Source organism: Felis catus, chromosome F2, assembly GCF_018350175.1.
Source record: "Felis catus isolate Fca126 chromosome F2, F.catus_Fca126_mat1.0, whole genome shotgun sequence".
Lineage (NCBI taxonomy): Eukaryota > Metazoa > Chordata > Mammalia > Carnivora > Felidae > Felis > Felis catus.
In genome coordinates this window covers 63,350,002-63,367,797 of record NC_058385.1, presented here as the reverse complement: position 1 = coordinate 63,367,797, position 17,796 = coordinate 63,350,002, and the positions used below count along the sequence as shown (strand labels likewise).

General features: G+C 39.9%; 1 protein-coding gene across 11 annotated transcripts in view; it reads left to right on the top strand.

The window, feature by feature from the left end:
* ENPP2 (ectonucleotide pyrophosphatase/phosphodiesterase 2) overlaps positions 1 to 17,796 on the top strand; it is a 111,348-nt gene that overhangs the window by 30,166 nt on the left and 63,386 nt on the right. For 7 of the 11 annotated variants that reach the window (XM_019823059.3, XM_019823063.3, XM_019823062.3 and 4 more), the window contains exons 2-4: positions 1,001 to 1,103; positions 11,708 to 11,863; positions 16,377 to 16,502. In XM_019823059.3, coding sequence (XP_019678618.2) covers positions 1,001 to 1,103; positions 11,708 to 11,863; positions 16,377 to 16,502 — 385 coding nt within the window. Of the gene's footprint in view, positions 1 to 603; positions 794 to 1,000; positions 1,104 to 11,707; positions 11,864 to 16,376; positions 16,503 to 17,796 lie in introns of those variants that run through there. The other 4 variants (XM_004000081.6, XM_004000083.6, XM_019823060.3 and 1 more) reach the window with 3 other exon arrangements.

Sequence of the window (17,796 nt, the reverse complement as noted above, 5' to 3'; positions counted from 1 at the left end):
GTATTTTGATAAAAGTTACTTCTCTAAACTCTAACAACAACATGGGGAAAAATAGTGCTATCTCTTGTGTTCGTTACAGTCCTGGGAGATTTTATCGTGAGAAATATTTGAGTAGTCGGGAGTAGCTGAGAATGTGGCAGTAGGGACAGGGTCATTTAAACTGCCAGAAAAAATAAATACATGGGAAAGACAGGGAAAGTTATTAGGTTTATAAATTATAAAACTTTCCTTGTTTAAAAAAAATAAAGTCGTGAGGTGGACTACATTGAATAACTACATTGTAAACCTTAAAAGCTTAAAGCTGGTGGAAACCTTTTTACGGCTCTGTTTCATTTTTATCGGATCAAATACATTTGGTTTCTTTTTTAAAAACCATGTTTTTGTGAGGGAAGGAAAATGAACATGCACTGTTATTGGCCACAGCAACATAAGAAACCCTCATGTTACCAGAGGAAACCACATGAAAGTGTGTGTGTGTGTGTGTGTGTGTGTGTGTGTGTGTGTGTGTGTGTGTGTTAGGGGCGGGACCGATAAGGGGGTGGAGAGAAGGAGAGGGGTGTTTCAAGCCTCTTAGGCTCAGAGCTGCCATTTGTGAATCAATCGTGATGAAATCAAGCTCCGGACAAATCAGGGGAGGCTGTCAACCTCCCAGGTGGGATTACTTGTAGTTAATAGACTGAACTCAGAGCCCCAAAAAGCAGTGCATTCAGTGTAGGCAAAAGAGAACACACTGCAAAAGGCTTTCCAAGAACCCTCTGCCATGGCAAGGAGGAGTCCGGTCCAGTCCTACCAGGTAGGAGAAAGATGGCATGGGGGGAAGGACTTGATGTTAAGAATCAGTTCCTGATTTGCAATTTTGCTTTTTGTTTTAAAAATCCAGACAGCGCTTTACATTGCATTTTGGAAGTTGTAGGACTGGGTGGTGATGTTGAAGTCCTTTCATTTGCCTTCATATACTTTGATTCATTGGTTTGACACCTCAATCTCCCTATTCCCTTAGGTAATATCCCTGTTCACTTTTGCTGTTGGAGTCAATATCTGCTTAGGATTCACAGCAAATCGAATTAAGAGGGCAGAAGGCTGGGATGAAGGGCCTCCTACAGGTAAGTGTAGTGACTATCAACATTTTCAGTCCTTTTACAATATTATGGACTGGATAATCAATAGAAGCTCATTAAGAAATGCATCTTTAAGATAATCTTGCGGTATAACTAATGTAGTCCTAGTTTTCTTTGGAATAAAACTAGCTGTGTGTATAATTCAGGTGAGAGAATGTGGGTTTAATTAGAAAACATTTATGCTTGCTTCGTGATAGCAGGCTATTTAAGTCTTTGCACTCCGATATTTATAAATGTTAAGATAAAATTAAAACTCTTGTGAACAGACAAGGCTAAGATAGAAGTGGTGAGAACAGGTGCTGGTTTAATATTGCAGATACATGAATTTGATTTCTTGGCATGTGATATATAGGATGTAGTATTTTTCTCCAGAAACTTCTGACCCAGAAAAAAAAAAAAGAGGAATGGAAGTTAAAAAAAGTAGTGAACTGTCTTTCTTTAAAAAATCTTTTTAACACTTATTTATTTTTTTTTTTGAGAGAGAGAGATAGAGTGTGAGTGGGGGAGTTGCAGAGAGAGAGGGAGACACAGAATCTGAAGCAGGCTCCAGGCTCTGAGCTGTCAGCACAGAGCCCGATGCGGGGCTTGAACCCATGAACCGTGAGATCATGACCTTAACTGAAGTCAGATGCTTAACCTAATGAGCCACCTGGGCACCACTAAGAAAAGCAGTGAACTGTCTTTCTGAAACTTCAGAGTTTAGGACTATGAAATCAAGATTTAGCTAAAGTAGGAAAAATATAAAAGAGAGGAGGTGCTTTGAAGAACTTATAGGATTTACTTGCACTCAGTTTTTTCTTTTGGCATAAGGAAAGGTAAGTTTTAATAGTGTACCTTGACTTAACTAATAGAACCAACGTGAAAGAGTTTCCTTTTACAATACACTGTGCCGTAAGCAGTGTGGGAATTCTTATAAAGGAGCTCCTTGTGCGAACCGAGGGGGCTTAACTGACCAGGTCTTAAGTAATGAGTTGGTTAATTTCCTGGAAATTGGAGCTGCTGATGGTTTTATAAATAAAAATTACATATTAAGTAATGGGTACTCTAGGGGGCAATATTTTCTTGACTTTTTCTGACATCTCAGCATGTTTGTCTGCCTTCCTGTGAATTTTGAATTTTTCTGTATTTTTTTTTGACTTAACTAATCTAAAAGACTATATCACCTGTCTCTGTTTAGCCAGCATGAGCTTTTATTAACCACCCTATGCTATATATATTGATGGAATACTAGGTCTTCCTTACATCAAGTAAGTTGCTTTTAAGTCATGCCAGAAAGTTGAAAGAATGATCTTAGAAGGAGTTTAGTGAGTCAAAGTGGGGTGTGGTTGGGGTGAAAAGTAAGAAAATAGATCATGAAAATTGCACCCCCAGGGAGCCAAATGGACAAAATGATTTGTCTTTTCTGTTGGGGAGGGAGAAGAGAGGAGATCACCAGGCTGGAGAATCCTGTTTTTATTGGTAACAAATGCTGTCTTCAAAGACCTCTTTCTCTTGTTCCAGACGAGTGTATCTCCCATTAACACTGACTGTAACTGTGCAGAGTGGAAGGGGGATCAGATCCTAAGTATGGTCGTGTGGGCAGGCTAGCTGCTTGAGAGCCCACTTCTGGTTCTTTCCAACGCACCTTAAAAGGAACTTTTCTTTCTGTTTCATATTAATGTATTACTTCAGCCAAAACTGATATTAAAAGCTGTTTTCATAATGAATGTGTAAATTCAAGTCACTCATTGTTTTCAAAGTTGACTTTTTGGGAAAACAGTCATGAAATCCCTGGACTAGCATCCTGGATCCATGTAACTTGCTGTGTGGCCTTGGGCAAGTCACTTGTGACATCTGTTTCCTTAGCTGTATAATGAGAAGCAGGACTAGATGATTTCTTTCTTTTTTTTTTTTTTAATTTTTAAAAATGATTTGTTTATTCTTGAGAGAGAGAGAGAGAGACAGAGACAGAGCATGAGTGGGAGAGGGGCAAAGAGAGAGAGGAACACAGAATCCGAAGCAGGCTCCAGGCTCTGAGCTGTCTGCACAGAGCCTGACGTGGTGCTTGAACTCAGAAACTGTGAGATCATGACCTGAGCTGAAGTCGAATGCTTAACTGACTGAGCCACCCAGGCACCCCAGGACTAGATGAGTTCTAATTTTCCTTATGGATTAAAAAAAAAAAAAAGCTTATGATTTCCAACCATTCTGTTTCATTGACTCTTGGATTCATGTGCACTCTACAGGAGAACTTGCAAAGTATAGAACAGATTTATTAATCCTTAAATATATTTTGTGCGTAATTATCTCCCTGTGTTATAAGAAACAGCTATAAGAGCTAATGAGCCTGTGTTATTTCTGTAAAAATAATATAATCTATATTATAATCTATAAATCTAAGTGATTTTTTTGGATATTTTTTAATGTTTATTTATTTTTAAGAGAGAGCGAGACAGAATGCGAGTGGGGGAGGAGCAGAAAGAGAGGGAGACACAGAATCCCAAGCAGGCTTTAGGCTCTGAAAGTCAGCACACAGCCCAACACAGGGCTCAAACTCACCAACCATGAGATCGTGACCTGAACTGAAGTCGGATGCTTAATCGACTGAGCCACCCAGGCACCCCTAAGTGATCTTAAATATAGTACCAAATATTTGCTTCTCAAATTATTTAGTTAAGTCATTGATTATTTTAGGCCTTTATGGTTATCTTCTAAAATAGTTTTTAGTGAAATTTCTACCTTTGTGAAGCTTTGTTGGGATACAATACCACTTAAGTCTGAGTTTGGGGATTTTTGGTATGCCTGAACACTTCTTATTTTTGATTTTTCTGTTGCTATAGTTTACCGGCTTTTCAGGCACTACTATGGTTGCTTGCTCCTGAATAAAGACCAGAGATGTACTTTGGAAACTGGGTGAGAGCATAGTACAGAGAGTTGAAGCATTTTCATCTTTTTTAAATGTTCTCTGTGCTTAGAAAGGGCCACCCTCATATAACACATGTGGTTGGTGATTCTGTCAGCAAGGCCTTCACATCAGAAAACACTGGGTGAACTGTTATATATGTATTAGGGCAAGATAGTAAGCAGAAGGGCAGCCATGCCTATTTTCAACAATGCTTTCATATTCTAAAGAAATCCTGGGAAGTTTAGCAGTTAAAGACTGTTTCACCAAATGGAACACAAAGGGTATTAATATACGGCCAACTTCCCACTGACCAGAGCAAGATCTCCCAGTTAAAAGCATGTACCTTCTTGCTTAGTCAATGTAGTTCCTCAGAGTCCTCAACAATAGGTGAGAATGTTCTACACACAGGCAGACCCTCAGTGCTGTACTATGGACTGGGGTGTTAGTTTCAAGGCTGTGGCAATGCAAACAAACTGTTATAATTAACCAACTAGCACACTTGTTAGCTGGATTTATTGTTAGGACCTAGTGATCTATTGGAAGTAATAGTAGAATAGGATTTCTTCTACCAGATGATAACAGATCTATGAATTTATTACAAGATCGGAAATGAGCGAAGCTAATTACGGTTCTATTGGGTAAATATAATGGGCAATCAAGTACATGGGATGGCTGGAATAAATTTTCAAAGAAAATGTAAATAATAAGTCCAAATCAGTTTGACATCTTTGTCCCATACATCCAGTGTAGCCAGCTTGATTTGCCTTGATGATTGCGAGAGAATGTATATATATATACACATACATATATATATATATATATATATATATATATATGCATGTGCACTCATAACTATGTGCATAGGTGCACGTTTGTGGTGTTACAGTGGAGTCTATTTTCCTGAAGCTTATGATAAATGCCCTTTCAGTCTGTAGATGGAAGAGAGATATTACCTGAAATATAAGCAACATACTTGGAAGACACAGGGAAATTGGTGAACTTGTGAATAGCTAGCAAGTAGAGATTTGAAAGCTCAGTTCAACTCACTGTCGTTTTTAGTGGCTCCAAAGTTTAAAAGTATGTGGATGGGAATAAAATTCATGAGTAAATGTGAAGTGAAGAATGTCGCTTGATGAGTAGAGTGTTTCTTTGTGAATCATAGAGAAAACAACAATGGTAATAGGAACGAGAAGGTGGGTTCATCCGAGAAGTTTGGGGATTTCATTCTACAATGAAGAGCTTTCTTGATGATGGGATAGCAACACATAGGAAACTGCAAAGCTGACAGATAACAACTGTGACCCTGACCCTGTGAGGAGACCTCTGTCTTGATGAAGGTCATGTTATGGGGCTTTATGTTCAATCTAATGTAGAGTCAGGGGACATTTTAGAGTAAATGAAATAAAACTATCTGAATTAGGATCTAAGAAGGAGACAGCTTTTTCAGTTTTTTTATTTGTTTGGTTTTTGTTGTTGTTATTGTTGATGTTAAATGGAGCTCTGGAGTAGGGATTTTTCACTTCCTTAACACTATACAGAATCTTCTGTCTTGTCTGCATAACCAGAAATCTCAGTCCTCAGTGGAGTTCCACAGAGATTCTTGAATGGACAAATCGTCCCAAATCGTGTCTTCATCAAATTCATAGCCTACGTACAAAATTTGAAAAATCCTTTGTGAATGAGGACAGTACTATAGTTGTATTCGGATGATCTAAAATTTTAGCCAGGCCCTGGCTATCTCAAATCAGGCTGACAGTTCTGATTTTCCAAGCAGGAAAATGGGGATAATGTTGCCTCATTATCGGAAAAGTTTTTTGAAAACAAAATGCCATATTAGCATTGGAGGGAATATAAGGTGTTAAGTATGTGAAGCTAAGTTTAATTTATCTTCACTTCTCTTTGAAGGCCAGTGTCTAAATTTTTACCTTTTCAAGTGGACAATACCTGTGCTTTCGATGACAGCGTTTCATTGTTTGGGAGCAAATTTGCAACCCAATCAGACATATTCTACTGATTACCATCATAAATGCTACTTGAGAGGTTTAAAGTCGAATTAGAGTTTTTAATCTCTTTTATTTACATCACATAGAAATCTCTTTTCTTGTAGTTTATGGGGTCCTTCTACACGAGAATGTTGTGTTTATAAATGCTTTAAAAGTCCTGGTGTCTGAAAACTTCCCAGGTGGACCTATTTACTGAAAAGGTTGTCTATGAAATCTGGTTCGGAAGCTGAGGAGGAGAGAACAGAGAGGCTCCGGGAGTGGGTGCTGACAGGAACTGATGTATTTTGGAAGCCGAGGTCCTGACACACAGGCCTGTACGTAAGTGCGGCTCACTATGAGATGAGGTCGAAAATATCAAGAACGAGTGGCCACTGCAACACAAGAAAGTATGGCCAGAAAGGATGAGTCATATACTCCAGAAGGGTCGGAAGACAGTATGAAATGCTAGAGTTGGTCAGCGTCTTGAATGTCATCCATGTTGACCGCCTCCTTTCCCTGTGGTTTGTACTTCAGACGGGCAGGCAGACACAGGAGAACCAGTTCTGTTTCAGTGCCCTTGAACAGGAGGTGGCAGAGCCACGCAAGGCTTTCCCCTCACTTTTAGGAAGCACTCGGGCTGAGGACCACGGAGAACGGGAGGAACAGACGGGGTGCCTATCTCAAACCCTGACCGCAGGACCACGCAAAGCTTCGAAGAAACGATCTTCCAGCTTTTAGGAAGCTAAATGTTTTCAAACTTAGGTACCGCTTCCCTCGCTGACAGTCATCCAGATCTGAAAAGTTCCACTTTGCAGAGGGATTTAGAGGAAAACATGATTGGGAGTCCGGGATGAAGTCATGTTTGGGTCACAACTCTTGTCATGAATTAGGTTCTTTCCAATAGTCTATTGAATCATCTGTAGTTTTTCCACATGTAAGTGGCACCAGGACTCTACAACACTGCCTCTGTATATGTATGGTAAGATGGAATGTTATAGATATCTTTTTTAGGCTTATTTATTTTGGGGGAGAGGGAGAGAGAGAGAGAGAGAGAGTGTGTGCACGCACAAGTGGGGGAAGGGCAGAGAGAAAGAAGGAGGGAGGAAGAGAGACTCTCAAGCAGGCTCCACACTGTCAGTGCAGAGCCGGATGTGGGGCTCAAACTCACTAACCCTGAGATCATGAGCTGAGCGGAAATCAAGAGTTGGACACCTAACCGACTGAGCCACCCAGGCACCTCTAAGATGGAATGTTTTAGAAATAAGATTTTACTTAACTGAGTGAAAATAATTTTACTTGTTTCTATCAGAATTATGAATTTGAATGGAATAAATCATGTTTTTACATTGGTGTCTTTAAATCATGATGGGGCGCCTGGGTGGCGCAGTCGTTTAAGCGTCCGACTTCAGCCAGGTCACCATCTCGCGGTCCGTGAGTTCGAGCCCCGCATCGGGCTCTGGGCTGATGGCTCAGAGCCTGGAGCCTGTTTCCGATTCTGTGTCTCCCTCTCTCTCTGCCCCTCCCCCGTTCATGCTCTGTCTCTCTCTGTCCCAAAAATAAATAAATGTTGAAAAAAAATTTTAAATCATGAAATGCTTCTGTGAAAAATAAGGAATATGTAGCACTTTTTTATGCCTATCACAGATGTATGTATATACATGTTTTAAAATTTGAAGTCCCTATTTTAAGGAAACATATGTCTGTATAGACTGTAACATTTATTTTTTAAGATTCTGGAACTGACTTGCATCTTAGAAGTAAAATAACTTATTTAAACATGTAGCAAGGGGCAGCGAGTGGTACCTGGGTGGCTCAGTTGGTTAAGCATCCAGCTCTTGATTTCGGCTCAGCTCATGATCTCACGCCCTGTGTCGGGCTCCACGGGGAACAGTAGAGCCTGCTTAAGATTCTCCTTCTCCCGCTCCCTCTGCCCCTCCCCCACTAAAAAGAAAAAAGAAAGGCAGCAATAGAATTTGAATCTCATAAAAGTATTGGCAAATGTGTCATATGAAATTCTAAACCTCCATACTTATCACACATTTTTGACTGGATCCTTTTGAGGTGTTTTTGTCTTTTGTCTTCCTTGTTGGTTCTGAGATCCTGTGGAAGTCTCAGTATTTGGGAGACACAAGTTCACTGGTCCTGCAGTTTTCATCACGCCGTTCAATAAATGATAGAACCTGGGTTCTCAGATTGATATTCTTCTCTTGATTTAGGTCAGGCAAAGGAAAGCTTTACAGATTTTAGAATTTAGACTTTTATAAGTAAGAAAATCTTTCTATATTTAGCCATGGAACCAGGTATAGTAAAAAGAGAAATTCTAAAATCTGTCCTTAGCCTGGCGTGGGGATGTGAGACCTGGTCATGGAGTGAAAAAGCCAGAGCCTGGGGGATGAACAGTAGAACCACGAAAGCATTGGGACCAGAGCTTGTCATGAAAGATGGCAGGGGTGAGGTAGGCCCTCCCTGGAAAGGTGAAGTGCTGTTATTCTATTCTTTCACCTGATTTTATCAAAGGAGGTACAGAAGTTCAAATTCTGGAGACTATTGGATTGGAAGAACTATGTGGATCAATTCACCTGCCCATTTCTCTTCCTGCTGTTGTCAGCTGAGTCCAAGCCATCCAAGAATGAATTTGGTATATGTGTGCCTCACCCGTACAGACCCGGGAATTTACTCTTGCTTGAGGGCTGTTGGTAAACCTCGAGTCCAGCCCTTTTTATGATCCATATCTTTGTAGGATGAGTATAAATGCAACTCTTTCTCAACAAAGCTGTCTTCTGTTTAAGGTGTGGCAAAGCAGATTATCATTAGAGGGAAGGCTATTGAGCGAGAGTTGATTATTTTCAAGAGCAAAGTGAGGGATACACTTAGAGAATAATCAATGCTGTAAGCAAATAGTAAAAATCACGTGGCCAGCATGGATGGATGGCTAAAAATCCAGACAGATTATTTTGAAAGTAAAGAAGAAACAGGGAAGAGATTCTGAGGAGGGAGAAAGCAGAGGGCATGATCGGAGAAATATTCCAGGTGCAGGCTGGGACGCCATAAAGAGAAGACGGGACAAGGAAACACTTGTAAACATAGTGCCTTTGGATCGCTTCCCCTTATGTTAGCTATCAGCATAGCCAAGCAGATTGATGTAAGCAGCTCACGGGAATGAGTGCTGCTCAGAATTTATTAGATGGCTACTGATCCTTAAAAAGGGAATAATTCAATTATAAGCGTTTTTCTTATCTTTATTTTCGCCATAGGGCTTTCTCTGCTTTCACTGTTTCCGCGTCTCATCCCCACCTCCCCCCACAGTTTCTTATGGCCAGCATGCACTGTTGATAGGTTGGCCAAAGTCAATAGAAAAGTCTGTTTTTGAACCAGAGGTAAGGAAGGCACTGGAAGCCTGATTATTTCCTAAACGGAGCTGGTGTGGTTTGTATGTATTTCGACATCCCAGAATCAACCATGCAAAAGCGTTTCACATCTCATGGTCTAGTGAATCTGTTTGCTTTCCTTGAACTGATCTGATGCCATAAAGGCCAGGATTGGGCGACTCTGATTTTTAAAAGGACAAAGGACTAAGGGATGAACCGGATGTTCAAGTAAATGGCTTCAGTGAACCTGGAAATGTTCTATAACATCTGTTCTGCCCCTGCTTCTTACATTTGCTTGTTTTTAAAAGTAATGCCTAATTATTTTGAAAAATAAAAAATTTATAAACATAAGGGAATAAAATTATACATAGCATGACATAAATAATATTTGTTAGGATATTTATATATAATATATGTTTATAATATATACTGTATACCCCCCCCCACATATATATACATACATACACAGAGATATAAACATATATGTATGTATGAGGGAAATAGAAGTAAACAAACAGACGACTGCTCAAATGTAATTCCTGTAAAGAGTTTCTTGTGAGGAGGGTGGGAGGTGTGGGGGAAGGTTATTGACACCTGCATCTTTTCTCAATGCCACTGCCCACCCCCTCTCTTCTCTGGCTCTAGCTCTGTTTTTATTTTTATATTTATCTCTATCCTTATTGCTCTCTTTACCTCTATTTTTCACATAAAATATATAATATTTAATACTATAACACTGTTCTGTGCTTTGCTCTTAAAAAAAGCAACTTGTACATATATTTTACAGATCTTTCCATATTAGCCTACACAGTTCTGATTCACTGTTTTTAAGGGCTGGGTAGTATTCCATTTATGGATACAGTGATTCTTTCTTGTACAAATATCTCGGTCAACTTTCGCAAATATATACGAGAGATAAATTCCTAGCAATGAAATTTCTGCAGGGAAGATCCATGGGTGTTGTGTCTGTTTTACAAAAATTTTCATTCCTGGCACCAGGTATGATACTGCTTACACTTTCCATTCATCAGAAGTTAATTATTTTGTAAACTAGGATGAGGCTACAGCTTAACTTTTTCCAGTTGGCCAGTAGTTATTCCAGCACCACTTACTAATTAAACCTTTCGCCTGCTGATAATTCCTTCTTTCTTTCTCTGACTTATAATGTTGCTTTCCTTATAAATACATTCTCATCTTTGTGGCCCTTTTTCCCATCCCCATCCCCAGCACTCATCTACTTCTTTCCTACCAAGCTGTTTTAATTATTTAACTTCAGAATATATTTGACGACCTAGTCTTCACCCAATGACTCGTCCTTTTCAGTTTTGTTTCATTTTCATATATTTATTTTTTATAAACCTTTAGTATCCTCTCCAGTTTCCAAAAAATCCTCCTTAAATTTTTATTTCAGTTGCATTGAGTCTTTAGGTTTATTTAGGAAGGACTGACATTTTTATAATATAAACTATTTTTTTTCTCCAAGATGGTATATCTTTCCATTTAATTCTATCTTTTGAAATATCTTCTTGTGGCATTTTAATGTGTTCTTCATGTAGGTCCTACACATGTCCTAGGAAATTTATACCTAGATATTGTATCTTTTAGAGACTATGATGCATGGAGCTTCCTTTTAATTTTGGGGCTTAATTGGTTATATCTCTCAAATGTGTGGACTTTTCATCTCACTGAATTTGTTTTTTTCAGATTTTTGGCTGATTCTAATCAGATCATAGAAAATAAAGAAGATTTATTGTTGACAAGCTGAGATTTTGGTGTTTGTTTTTGCGTTACTCTAGTTATAGGTGTAGATTTAATGGCTGGAAGAAGTCTTACGATTCTTTTATTTTAATCTGGTTTGTTCAGACTGTTCTCAGAACATTTACGCTCCGTTCTCCTTACAAAAAGTTATGGATTTTCAAATAGGACAATGAACTCTTGTTTCTAAGCGTATACCTCGATGTTCTCTTCTCTGTTGCCATCATTAGCATCTACAGAGACACTAACTCTCACAGATTTGTAGTAAGAATAACTGTAAACAGTAAAATAAAACCAATAGCCAACATTTGTTGTACTTCCTGTGTCTGATAGCCTGCTAAGTGTTCTGCTTGGACTGTTTCATTTAATTCTCGTCATAATCTCAAATTACTTTCGTTAATCCCCCCACTTTACCGATGAGGAAACTGGCACCGGAAGTTTAGCCACCTGCCGAGGGTTCAGAGCTAGTAGGTGATGGCACCAGACTGCTCAGCTAGAGTCTGACTGCATCATCACACCGTACTCCTTCCCAGGGCCACCTCTCCACAGTGACGTGACCCATTTCCCAAGCTCATTGCCTTTGCCTCTTGTATCTTGCAGTGTTATCGGACTCTCCCTGGACCAACACCTCTGGATCTTGTAAGGGCAGATGCTTTGAACTTCAAGAGATTGGACCCCCTGATTGTCGTTGCGATAACCTGTGTAAGAGCTACAGCAGTTGCTGCCATGACTTTGATGAGCTTTGTCTGAAGACAGGTAGGTAACTTTTGAGTCCTCTCAAGATGAGGCCCTCTGCTGTTATCCTCCCTGGCCTTGCCACCCTGCTTTGGCCAAACCAAACTGTGGGGTTTAGTTTTGCTTCTTGAATGATTGTCGATTGCATTATAAGTATACCCCCTGTGACTGTTGTTTGCATACGAGACCTACCCAAAGGAGGTTTTTTTCCAATTGCAGTCATTATCCACTGGTTTTGGAAGTATTTATGGCCAGGCTTTTTCCCCCCCCTTCATCTTCATCATTTCTATCTTTTGCTGTCAACTCCCACACTCACTGCTAGGGCACCTGGGCTGAAACTGTGAACATTCTTAAGGGTTGGGTTTTTCTGCTTTAATTTTAATTTTTTATTTTTGCTTGCCTGCCCAGTTTATAGCATTTGTTTTATTTCATCTTATTATATGGTAACTATTGGTCTACCCTGATGTAATTCCCCATTCTCTGTGCAGGTGGAAAGTTGTTATGGAATTCTAACATGCTCATGGGGTCACATGCTCAGGGTAGATCTTAAATATTCCTTTACAGTCTTCCTGACCTTTCTTTCCATGTCTTCTATACTGGAACCATCAATAGAACATATGAGCTTCTGCATGTGCATGAGTTGAGAAGAAGCACCTTTGTAGACTTTTGCTACTACACCTTCCCTGGTTCCACATCCTGACGCTTTACAGGACTCTGGAGGGACCTGGTAGGCTCTCGGCCATGCCTCTGGGGCAACATCGTATTCAAACTCTCTGAGAAAGATGACCATCAACCCCGTTCTTAAGATCACTAGAGGAAGAGATTTAATAGCTTCCTTGACAAGTTGTTACTGGTTTTTGAACTTTTATAGTTTAGATGATTCTTTCAAAAATCTAACTCATATTATCTTTGATATTAGCCTTGTCTTCTTCTAATAATATCATTAGAAACAGAGACATTATTCTCCTTTACTAAAGAAGTAGCCCTTGATTCATATGAAAACCAGCACCAGCTCCCTTACTGGTTCTGGTTTGTTTGTTTTTCCCCCCAAATAAGGAGAGTTTTATTAGGCTGTTTTCTGTATAATACATTTTCCAAACATGTAGCCATTTTTTTTTCTTGTTACTTTCCTTTGGAATTTCTCCCAGGTTCCTTAGTTGTGGGCCTGCAAACTTAAATGCTGAGAACCTTGTAAACTGAACATATGGATGGAACAGATGTTCTAGTTGAGTTCTTTGGCTCTAAAACATTATTTCAAACCAGCAGCCTGTGATTGCTTGGTGCCGGGAAACTAACTGATGTTGTGTTTCCTCTCTACCATGAGCATCTGGCCTCAGACATGTCATTTCAGATGCCCGGGTTCCTGATCTTGGGGCTCCTTGCAAAGTTTCGTGGATGTCCTCACTCCAGCTTAGTCTCTTTTTTTTATTTTATTTATTTTATTTTTTTTAATTTTTTTTTTCAACGTTTATTTATTTTTGGGACAGAGAGAGACAGAGCATGAACGGGGGAGGGGCAGAGAGAGAGGGAGACACAGAATCAGAAACAGGCTCCAGGCTCTGAGCCATCAGCCCAGAGCCCGACGCGGGGCTCAAACTCACGGACCGCGAGATCGTGACCTGGCTGAAGTCGGACGCTTAACCGACTGTGCCACCCAGGCGCCCCTAGCTTAGCTCTCTTGAGTGTAGTTCATGCCTCTCTTCCTAGGTTCAATAAATATGGACTTTAATAACATTTTTAAAGTAGTTTATTTTCCTTTGTACCAAGATAACATATGCCAACTGTGGAAGAATCAAATATCAAATAATAACAACAGGTTGAAGGAGAAAACAAAAGTCTCTGAGGTTCTACTCCAACAGCACAAGCACTCTCTAGAGATAAGCACAATGTTTCAGTACAGACCCTGACTACTCTGTGTGTATATGTATTTATATGAGTGTGTGTGTGTGTGTGTGTGTGTGTGTGTGTGTGTGTGTGTGTTTGTATTATATACTCCTGTGCGAGGGTATGTCTGCCTTTTGCATGCCTACACAGTATTCCATTCGACAGATGCAACCTGCTTCATTGATCATCGTTTAGATTTTCCCCAATTGTTGTTATGAACAATGTATTAGTGAATATTTTTCATGCGTATTTGTATTTTTTGTCTATCTTCTTTAAGATAATTCCCAAGGAGTGGGAGTTTGAATCAAAATTTATTTATTTATTTATTTATTTATTTATTTACTTATTTAATTTATTTTAAATTTATTTATTTATTTTGAGAGAGAGAGTACATGCATGGGAGTGGGGGGGGGGTGGGGGGTGGAGGGGGAGGGGGAGAGAGAGAGAGGGAGAGAGAGAATCCCAAGCAGGCTCTGTGCTGACAGAGGTGCTTTATCCCACGAACCATGAGATCATGACCTGAGCACAAATGAAGAGTCAGACGCTTAACCAACTGAGCCACCAGGTGCCCCTCACAGTGCAAATTTTTATGTATATTACAAAATTATACTTCGCAATGTTTCTATTCCTCTCGAAGGCACAAGAGCCTTCCACCACTCCCTTTTCAACATGTTCTCACTTTTAAAATGTATTTTCTCATTTAAAAAAATCTTTTTTATCTTACCTGATAGGTAACACTCTTATTATTCCATAAGATTAAATGTTTTTTCTCTTTATAGCCATGTTTGCTGTGAAAATTCTATAGCTGACCGACTCATACCTTGCTTGTAGTTCACACTGAACCCTGACTTTTTAAAATTCCATTCTTACTCAAAGCCAGTAGTTCCTCAATAATTTTAGCTTGTTAATAGTGATGCTTTTTTGTAAACAAAGGGATTTTCTTGTATACCAGGGCAAGAATAAAAGCATATTGATTGTTACCCTTGAATTGGGGGGAAAATCAGTCAAAGTAACCTTGGAAAATTGCTAGCCATTGGGAATAGCAGTTCCTGGATAAAGGGATTCCAAGCATTTAATCTGTTTGGGAATAGAAGGCAGAGGAAGTAGGGGATATCAAAAAGCAGAGAATGGAATTCGGATACAAAGGTAATTCTAAAAGAGTGGAAAGTCAACAGTAGTTGCATGGTTTTCTAGCATGGCAACGAATACCTCCGTATCCGTTTATTCACTTAGCAGAGTGTCTGTTGGTAGAATATTGTTTTAAAATTTTTTAAATGTTTATTTACTTTTGAGGGACAGAGAGACAGAACATGAGCAGGGGAAGAGCAGAGAGAGAGAGAGGGAGACACAGCATCCGAAGCAGGCTCCCTGCTCTGAGCTGTCAGCACAGAGCCTGACTTGGGGCTTGAACTCACCAACTGTGAGTTGCTTCCTAAAATCATTGCCTTCTACTTATGACAAGTTTTAAGAGATGAAGACCTCAAGTATCCTTAGCTCAAGAGGGCTTTCTTGACCATTCCATGTCAAGTAGCATCCCCTTTCCACCCTATCACTATCAATACCATCCGGTTATTTCCTTCATAGCACTTAGCACAGGCTGAATTTATCTTGTTTTTGCTTATGGTCTGTCTTTCCCAGTTGGAAAGTAAGCTTCATGAAGATATTGTGTCTTGTCTTTCTGTTCTTCACAACCTCCCCAGCACCTAGAACATGGAGAACATAATAGAAATATTTATTGAATAAATGAATTAATTATAAAGTTTCTCAATACATCAATCCTGAATTTAAAGAGTCATATTTTATTTTCATGGTAATTTTCAATGAGATTTAATGAATGTTCATGGAACACCTAGCATGGGCCAGGCACAGTCTCAGGCATCGGAGAATCAGTGGTGGAAAGAGAGATGTGATTTTTTTCTTTTCTGCTTTGGAGGTTCCAGTCTAGTGGACGAAAAGTCAAACCAAAAAGTACAGCACTCTCTTTAAGATGAAAACAATTTTCTAAATATTTTCTCTTGATAAAGTTAAGCCATGATGTTCAGACAGAAATCTGTAACTCACCTACTGGTCTCCTTGAGAGTAGGGACTGTGATCTCTCACTGTATAGGCAGGGACCACATTTTGGTCAATGGTTGGAACTGTGAGTGTTGTTATATCCCTTTATACTCTACATGCCTGTTTCAGACTTTACCCTTGGGTTGCAACTTAAGGCAAGTAGAGGCCATTTGGTTACATTATCACTTGTATTTAAATCCAGCTCATTAAAGTCAAGTAAAGCTACTTTGGGAAATAAAAGAGCCCAGCCAGCTATGTCGTGACTATGCCTGTAAGGATAGAAACTCCTGTCACAAACCTTACATACCATGCATTTTGCTGGGGTTTTCAGTACAGTTCATAAATGGTAAGAGTTCCATTGTGCCAAAGGAGCCCAATTATGTTTGGCTTTGTAGTCTGATTTGAAAAATTAGGAATTCAACCTATTTGTAAATCCTCCAAATATCATCTAGGCCTTAGGCCAACTCTAATTTCACAAGCAGATTAAATGACGTGGGATTTTCGCTCTTTTTGTTGGCAACGCCTGTAAGCAACCGCGGCCTCTTTCGTTTGGTTTGTGTGAAGGAGTGAAAGTGTTTTATTGTGCCGATTTCAGCCGGCGGCTGGGAGTGTACGAAGGACAGATGCGGAGAAGTCAGGAACGAAGACAATGCTTGTCACTGCTCAGAAGACTGCTTGGCCAGGGGAGACTGCTGTACTAATTACCAAGTGGTTTGCAAAGGTACATGTTTCCGTGGGTTGGCCGGAGCTCTGAACGAGTAAAAACTGGAGATGCTCCAAGGAATCTTGGATGTTGTGGATATAACACCTTGGATATGGGTTTGGGAGGAAGGAATGAGTTGTGTTTTTTAATTTCTCATGTTTCTTTCTTAGTTTTACTTCCCTGCGTTTCACTGATCCGACATAATCAGAAATACCCCCACATTCCATAATTTGGTGGAATCATAATAATGAAGAGATTTCTTTTTTTTTCAATATATGAAATTTATTGTCAACTTGGTTTCCATACAACACCCAGTGCTCATCCCAAAAGGTGCCCTCCTCAATACCCATCACCCACCCTCCCCACCCTCCCACCCCCCATCAACCCTCAGTTTGTTCTCAGTTTTTAGGAGTCTCTTATGCTTTGGCTCTCTCCTACTAAAGTTCCTGTGTTGGTCTTCCATCAGGTTTTCTAAAAGCGGTGCCTGAGGCAGCACTCCATGTTTGGAGTTTATTGAGGGAATGCTCTCTGCAGCAAAACCATGTGAGGGAACAAGGGAGGCGGGGCAGGGGGGAGCCAAGCAAGGATGTGGTTTTAGGTGAAGTCTCACCTTGGCCCGTGTTCCTGCAGGCTCTGGAAATTAAATTGCAGAGTCCTTACCCTTGAGGCAAGGGGGCATGGCTTTTGTACCCATTGCACGTGAGCTGTAAACCGAGGCACGAGCAGCAGCCTGAAGGTGGGCATACTAGCTGGTAAAGAGGATCAGGGCACCGGCAGCTCCTGTTATATCCCAAAGCTATGTACACATATCTGCTGACTTTGTATGGTTGATTGCAGAATGTGATGGTTTTATTCCAGTAATAAATACTAGTCATTGGACTAAAGAAACTATGAAGGATGCAGTTTCTGTCTTTAAGGAGTTTAAGTCGCCCTAGCGTTCACTTAACAGCAATGAATGGCAAGATCCAAGAATCTTTATGTGAGCTTTGTGAGTCCCTTTTTCTTGTGTCCTTCTTCCTAACTGTGACACGGAACATTTAAAAAGAGTTTCTGTTAAGAGATTTCAGGGAGAAAGCAAATCTGTTCTGAAATGTGTTTAGTGTTCAGTTTGTGGCAAGAAGGTATTGCATTAATCCTGAGTTTGGAAAATTTCCCCTACCCAAACAATTATCGTAATTTTGGATAAAGCATAAAATTGATCGGGAATTTTATCCCTTTTTTATTTCCCTATGTAATACATGAAACAATAAACCACAAAGGCTGTTAAAAGACAGAATAGAGAAAGAGTCCTAAGTGTCACCAGTCATTGAAT